General features: G+C 34.3%; 1 protein-coding gene across 1 annotated transcript; it reads left to right on the top strand.

Annotated features, from left to right (window-relative positions):
• Positions 1 to 228: 228 nt before the first annotated feature.
• LOC112517060 (mavicyanin) lies at positions 229 to 3,765 on the top strand. The gene is made up of 2 exons (XM_025124371.1): positions 229 to 481; positions 3,130 to 3,765. Exons 1-2 carry the CDS (start codon positions 304 to 306, stop codon positions 3,519 to 3,521), a joined length of 570 nt encoding a protein of 189 aa, XP_024980139.1. The 5' UTR covers positions 229 to 303; the 3' UTR covers positions 3,522 to 3,765.
• The last annotated feature ends 4,147 nt before the right edge of the window (positions 3,766 to 7,912 follow it).

The raw sequence follows: 7,912 nt of genomic DNA, 5'->3' as shown, positions 1-7,912 counted from the left end.
GATGCTCTAAATCCTATAAAATATTTTATTATACGACGTTTAGATATCTTATAATAAAATCAATTTTTGTTGTAGTGTAATAAGAATCAACCCTCGTAGGGCATTTTCATTACAGAAGTAAAATCTACTCTTTATTATGAACATACACCCAACAATAGAAGGCCTAGTTAAATGACTCAACCACCACTTATAAAGACAAAGACCCCTTCCCACACATACAAATATCCTTATAAATACGTTTAGACCCTTGAGTTGCCTCTAAGCCAGCTCTCATCAGCCAACACCACTTATATTATAAAAGAAATGGAGAAGATGGCAGTAGCTGCACTGTTCATATCCATGGTGGTTTCTGGTTCATTGATGCACACAGCCATTGGAGCTGTGTATAAGGTTGGCGATACCGCTGGATGGACCACTATCGGCAACGTTAATTACAAGCAGTGGGCTGCTACTAAAACCTTCCAACTTGGTGATACCATTGGTATGTACCTTCTTAAGTTATATATCCTTTCATCTCCTATCCTTTGTTTACTTCTTGGTTATCTTTAGGGTTTAGGGGTAATCATGGTTGGATTCATTTTGTGTGTTGATGTGGTATTTATATGCGATGATCGCCAAAGGGTTATAAATGGTAATTAATCTCAGTTTGAAGGTGTAAACATGATCAAATTGTTGGGAAGTGTCTCAAGCTTTTGTGTTTTTCTTGCCCTCTCCATTATATATCAACTACTACATTGTATAGAATCTCATATTTAATTTTAGTGTGTGTGTATATATATGTAATATATATATATATATATATATATATATGTAATATGTCTCCAAGACTCGAACATAAAAGCATATACATGTTCTTGTCAAATCTACCATACATTTACTCTCCATATTTTAATGACTTGATAGGCAATTTCATGATTGTTTTTGGTGAAGCAAAAATCACTACGAAAAAAGAATGAATCTTTGAATATGCATAGTAATTGGTTCTATACAATTAAAACTTGTATCAAGTATTTTACTAAAACATTTAAGAACGACGATATATAGGTGTCCTTAAAATTAAAACCCATGCTACAATAAAATTGAGTTTATAGAATGTTAATAATTTTTAGATATCTTAATAGACCAATTTATAAGATTTATGGTAGTAAGACGAAACAATAAAGCGTAATAATTAAAGATGTAATAAGTTTATAGAACACTTTTTGAGCGTCTTAACAAGTTTTTAAGACACTTTATATAAAAGCGTCGTATTATCTATTTTATATGATATTTGTAGCAATATCTTATCAACATATGTTTTATAGGACAATTATTTTTATAAGACACTTTTTCAAATAGTGTTCCATAAAATAACACGTCTTTATAAAAATATCTCAAAAACCATGTTATGATGCCCAAAAAGATCATAGAAACTTATTACAACATCTTTAGTCATGACACTTTATTGTTTGGTCGTATAAATTAGTGTTATAAAACAGTCTATTATGACGTTTAGACATTTTTTACATGATGATGTATATAATTTAACTTAAAAGAAATGAATGGCTTGGTTCTGATGAATTCAATTTCTAATAATTGCATTCTCGAAAGTAGTTCTACTTTATTATCACGTCTGAATTATTGCATTCCAAAAGTATAGTGCTCCTTTATTGTCATGTATGTTGTACTGCAACACTATGATCTTTTTCGTGATTTACGTATTAAAGTTTCAAGTTTAATGCTTTGTCTTTATAGGAAAGCATTTCGTAGTTGATGGTGTTTTACTTCATGATTTTGTCTAACATTTTAGCTTATTGTGATGACTCATCGAAAGAGACAACTCTGTAACATTATGCTATAAAAATACGTATTCATCGCAATGAAATCCGATATATCATAGGTCAAAAATGTCTAAATGTTATAAAAGATGGTTTTGTAGGCCTTAAGTTTATAGGACTTCAGTTTATAAGATCAAACAATCGTGCATCATGTGTAAAAACGTTGTATAAATTTATAAAACACTTTTAAACGTTTTAACAAGTTTATAGGATATTTTTAATAAAGTGTCGTATTTGTTTTCACATGACACTATTTAAATGCATCTTTATGTAGGCTTTATATATAAGACATTTTTGTCATGTCTTCGTATCATTTCGAAAGTGTCCTAAAGCCTTATAAGATGCTTAAAAGCATCTTATAAATATATTACAATGCTTTTACATATGACACACAATTTGATGCCCCTTTTATATAGCACTTCTAAAAAGTGGCATATATACACCTCTCTTTATAAGAGGGTTCTTCAAAATGTCATGTAAAACAAATATAATTGTAATATTTTTATATATGAGATACAACTGTTAGGACGTTTTTATATAGGAGGGCACAATTTTTTATAACTATCATAAAATACTTGTTAGAACAATTAAAAAACGTCTTATTAATAAATTAACTTATTGTAGCATATTTACATAAGACGGACAATCGTTTCATCATGTAAACTTAAGTCTTCTAAATCAGTTTATTACGATATTTGCATATATTTAACATCTTATAAAATCAAATTTATTGTATTGTCTTCTCCAAACAAATTTGAGATGTTTAGTATAACTATGTTTTTTATACAATTAAGTTCGCTTATTATAACTTTATGAACGAAAAATGTATTATAACATTTTAAACAAAAAATATATGAGTTTTGAGAAAGAGGTTCGTGACATCTAAATCTTGAGTCTTTACCTCTATGTTAGATTTTTTCTAAAGTATATAATATTTATATATGATAAACACTCGCAGATATTCCTAATCTTTGGTTAAGTTTAAAACCCTTGAACTGTTGGAAGGCAACCGCAACCGGGTACCGCTAGGCCAATGACCTTTGATCTCTACTACTTATTGGCTTTGCTTGTTTGGTATCCATGATATTTTTATCAAAACAATCATGGTGTTTTGTTATTACATTGATAGCCTAATTGTATGAAATTAATGATACACTGATAATATTCATTTTTTCTGGTTAATAAAGATTATAAAGCGCGATTTAAAACAAAACAAAAAATCTGGTTCATAAGAATTATAAAGTTTGGTCATAAAGTAATGCAGTTTTCTCACCAGAATTTGACAAGATTTCATGGAAATTTGTTATCTCAGTTTTCTCGTACAACAAGCAGTTTCACAATGTGATGCAAGTCACCCATGCCGATTATAGGTCCTGCAATGCTTCGGCACCCATCACCACCCACTCTACGGGCAATGACACCATCATCATCAAGACTTCCGGCCACCACTACTTCCTCTGTGCAGTCCCAGGCCATTGCCAAGCCGGACAAAAGCTTGACATTAACGTTCAACGAGTTTCTTCCACGTTGGCTCCGACTCCATCTGAGTCGGGTTCATCACCATTAGCTTCTATGTCATCTCCAACATCTTCTCCTACTAGTGCCACAGCAAGTAAGCCTAATTCGATAGGTAAATCTAGTTCGTCGACTATGTCCCTAGTTACACTGGGGTTGGCTATTGCTGTTTTTGGTGGTATTGTGTGATTGTTTGATCTCTCTCTCTCATGGTGAACGAGATTGGAGGGCACAACTTCTCGCATTTGGTATGGCAAGTTTGTGTTAAGAATCTCAATAAATTTTTGACGATTGTGGTGATTTTATGTAATGGGGATTATCCTCTATTTTTTATTTGTAATTGATCAAACCCGCAGAAACAATAACGAAGTTCAAGTTGTGCAATGAACTTCATTTACTTAGGCAATTTGGTGTAGAAGATATAAACTTTTCTTGAGAATTTGGGTACAATAGTTAATGACAGTGATCATTGGGATATGGTACGAGAACTATATTCTTAAACCAACTTTTCAATTTAAGGTCAACCAGAATCACAAGATGAGCACTTAAATCATTGTTTGAGCCATCTTCAACATTAGTCTTCCTTTCGTCAGCTTCAACATTAGACATTCTTAGTCTTCAGGGTTATCATACATTACAATAAAATCGGGTTTATGGGACATTTCTAAATTCTAAGCGTTCTAATAGATCTCTTTATAAGACTTAGTTTATAGGACCAAAAAAATAAAGTGTCCTATCTAAAAGTGTTGTAATAAGTTTATATGACGTTTTTTTGACATCGTAATAAGTTTTTTAGAACACTTTTAATATAAAGCGTCTCATTATCAACTTTATAGAACACTATTTGAAAAACTATACTATAAAAACAAGTGTCCTATAAAAAATTGAGTTTATCGGACAATTTCTCAAAAATGTCCTCAAAAACTTGTTAAGACGCCCAAAAACGTTATATAAACTTACAACAACGCCTTTAAATAGAACGTTTTATATTTTGGTCATATAAATTAAGTCTTATAAAACGATTTATTAGAACTATTAAAGATTGTGGACGTCCTATAAACCCAATTTTAATTTTGTTGTAGTATGAAATGTTCAGTATCAGAATACAAAAAAATTTCTCTTTTTTAATGACAAGTGTTTTACTCCTTTAATATTTCAGTATTCAGTGTCAGACTTTGGAGACTTGAACGACAATATTGGGGAAATTTTCAAAATAGTATAAAAAGTTTCTATTTGTTTTGGGTCGAGTCTTGGGAAAAGAGAAGCTTTAAGTTTAATGGTTTTACTTTGTTCCACATAGGACCAAAATGAAACCTGAAGCAGGTATAAGTGACAGATTCAACAGGTACTGTCACAAAAAGAAAAGACAATTTTCCGAAAAGTCACCCTTGGTGACAGTATCAGTATGGACAGATGTCGCAAGGGAATAGACAACCCTTTTCGCCTATGAGTCTCTTCCCTTTTGAGTATGGCATCGCCATGGATCTTCAAGTACTATCTCTGTATCTCCATGACCAAATCTTCACTTTCTCAACGCATTTCTATAGACAAGGAATCCGTTATTTCTTCACCTTTTGGTGACAGTTGGGACAGGCGTTGCAAAAGGAAAAGGCAGCCAGTTGAAAAGTCACTTTTGGTGATAGTTTGGATTAGTGTAACAAATGGTGACTGTTTGAAGAGTCACCAACTTTAACATCCTTTTTCTGCAAAACATGTAGAAAATTCTCACTTTTCTCTCATACAAAATTACCTTTAAAAGTGTGTGGCTATAGAAACACACTTTTTTGGTGTCTTGAAATCCTTGATTACTTACTAGTTCACGTGGATTATCACCAACCGTGCATTGTTGATAATCGCACCACATACGTTGCTTCATTGTATCTTGGGAAGCAATTCGTCAAAGGACGAAATTGTTTTAAGGATAGAGATTACAGTTACACGCCTTAAAAGCAAGCAACAAGTGGTAGTTTATTATAACTCTTTTCTTAGCCTAATTTAGTACCCAGAAACCAACAACCTAAACACAATCAATTTCCAAGCAAATATGACAACCAAGAATCTTCAACAAATGTCATGCGACATCGTTAAGTTGGAGCACTTTGACGGTGGAGGTTTTAGAAGGTGGCAAAAGAAGATGTGACAAAAATATCAAAACGGCAAAAAAACTTTGGAACGAAATCAAACAAAAATATTTCACTGGAAACAAGATAAGTAAGAAATTTAGCGTTGATATAAGATGGTAAATTATTGCCCTATTATGGATCAAATGTTTGGAATTGAGCCCATTCTGTTGCGGTTTAAACGATTCAAAAACAATTAAGGAATCATTGCATAGCGGAAAATTAACAGTTTAAAATTTTATGAACCCCAAAAGCCCGGATCCAGTTAGAACATTAATGATCAACCAAACACATCAACTCATAGGATGTTCGGGGTCCTTTAAAGTAGGAGATGATGATCACGATTGATTACGACTATATATCATTATCCACACGAGCAAATACGGAATTCTGCTAGACACCAAGTAATCAAAGATAATCTTTCTCCTATGTTTCTTGCTTGTCTTCGTCGACCAAGGGAAGGGAAGGAGAAAAGAGGCATTAGGGTTTTCAGTATTATGGGTAGTTATCTTTTATGACCAAGTTGTCTCCTCTTGTACCCAAACGCTTACCCGGGTAAGCACTTATCAAATAACATTACCTCACCGGATAAATATCGTAAGGACCAAGAATCTTACCCGGCAAGAGCGAGACAAGGAACATAATCTTACCCGGTAAGGAAGGGCGACGACTCTTACCACAGTAAAAGCTTACCGGGTAAATTGTTACATACGATGTCGTTTTAGTGAACTAAAATCTTACCCGATAAGTAAATCATGGTGTTAAATTTTAATGGTAAGCACTTATCGGATAAGTGTTTGGTAAACGGCCATTTATAATGTTAGGTGGGCTTTTCAAATTTTCATGCCAACTCAAACCATGTAATTAATTACCATTAATTAATTATATTGCTATTGAATAAACTCATTTATTTACTTTATTAAATAAACTATTTTATTTAATTCACTTTTATTTAGTAAATAATAAGTAACCAATTATTTATTTATTTATTCTACTTGGCAAATAATAATATATAACACATAAATATATTATTTATTCTATATAGCTATTAGTGTATGACCTCATAGTCTCACGTATAATTAGCAGTGTAGTAAACTGTTTTGTATCTTTCATATTATATCCAATAGACTCACTACTAGAAAACCAGGTATCAGCAACGAATATCAGCGAGGGAAATTTTCCCTCGCAGATCAGCGAGGGAAATGCCAAAAAACTCATTCCCTTGCTGATCCCTCGCTGATCTGCGAGGGAAAATTTCTCTCGCTGATCCCTCGCTGATCAGCGAGGGAAATGCCAAAAAACTCATTCCTTCGCTGATCCCTCGCTGATCTGCGAAGGAAACAATCCCTCGCTGATCCCTCGCTGATCTGCGAAGGAAACAATCCCTCGCTGATCCCTCGCTGATCAGCGAGGGATCAGCGAGGGAAATACCAAAAAAATCATTCCCTCGCTGATCCCTCGCTAATTTGCGAGGGAAGTTTCTTCTGCAAATTCCCTCGCTAATCCCTCGCAAATCAGCGAGAGAAATGACAAAAATTCAGAATCTCTCGCTGATCCCTCGCAAAGATGAACCAGAATTTGAATGTGGCGACGAATCGAACGAAGATAGCGAAGATGAACCAAAATTTGAAGACATAGATGATGATTCAAATGATGAAGATGAACCGATGTTTTCTGATCATTCTTCTGATGAGTAGCTTGTCTTCTGTATGCTTATTTAACAGTTGTACATATATAATCGCGATTGGTCATTATCTTTTTTCATGATATAATATAATGTTTGTTTTTTCAGGAGATGTCACGCCGAGATCGTGGTAGAGGCCGTCATGGGAGCCGTGGCAGCCCCATGTATGGTAGGGGTAGCAATTATGCCTGTGCCGATGACATTGTAGAGTTTTCGGACACCGCTTTTCGCGGTTTAGATGATCAATAGGAGGCCGTGGCGACCCCAGCTTCGACAGGTTCGGGGTCGAGGAGAGGCCCCAACCTAGAGATGCTGACACCGAGTCATCCGAGCCACTGAAGACATCTGTCTTTGTTAGGCCATGGGTAAGTAGATGTGGTATAAGACTTTGTATTACATAATAAATTAATATGACTGTCTTTGTGTTGAAAATAWTTGTTTAATTGTACAAGTTTAAAGATGCCCATGTTATCCGAGAGATGACGACTATCTTCAGGTCTTCCTTTGCTGGTCCGTGGCATAGATGGAAGGAAGTACCTCAGGAAGCACGTGACTTGATGTTCCAGCGCTTTAGGGTTGGTGTACCATTTTAATGACATTATACATACAAGATTATTGTTTTTACATTTATACAAACATTGTGTGTGTAGGCTAAGTTCCAATGGGATCTTGAGCTGGATGACACGGTTCATTTATTATGGACCAAAGCCATGCACAACAGGTACTCTGATTGGATGAGCTCTGCACGTGATTGGGCCGTGGCACAGGCCTATCCT

Source organism: Cynara cardunculus (assembly GCF_001531365.2).
Source record: "Cynara cardunculus var. scolymus isolate 2C chromosome LG 8, CcrdV1, whole genome shotgun sequence".
Taxonomy (NCBI): domain Eukaryota; kingdom Viridiplantae; phylum Streptophyta; class Magnoliopsida; order Asterales; family Asteraceae; genus Cynara; species Cynara cardunculus.
This window is presented reverse-complemented; position numbering and strand designations above follow the sequence as displayed.

Coding starts and splice junctions, on each gene's coding strand:
- LOC112517060 (XM_025124371.1), top strand. CDS start 304: ATGGAGAAGATGGCAGTAGCTGCACTGTTCATATCCATGGTGGTTTCT. Junction 482..3,129: donor CCAACTTGGTGATACCATTG/GTATGTACCTTC, acceptor TTGTTATCTCAG/TTTTCTCGTACAACAAGCAG.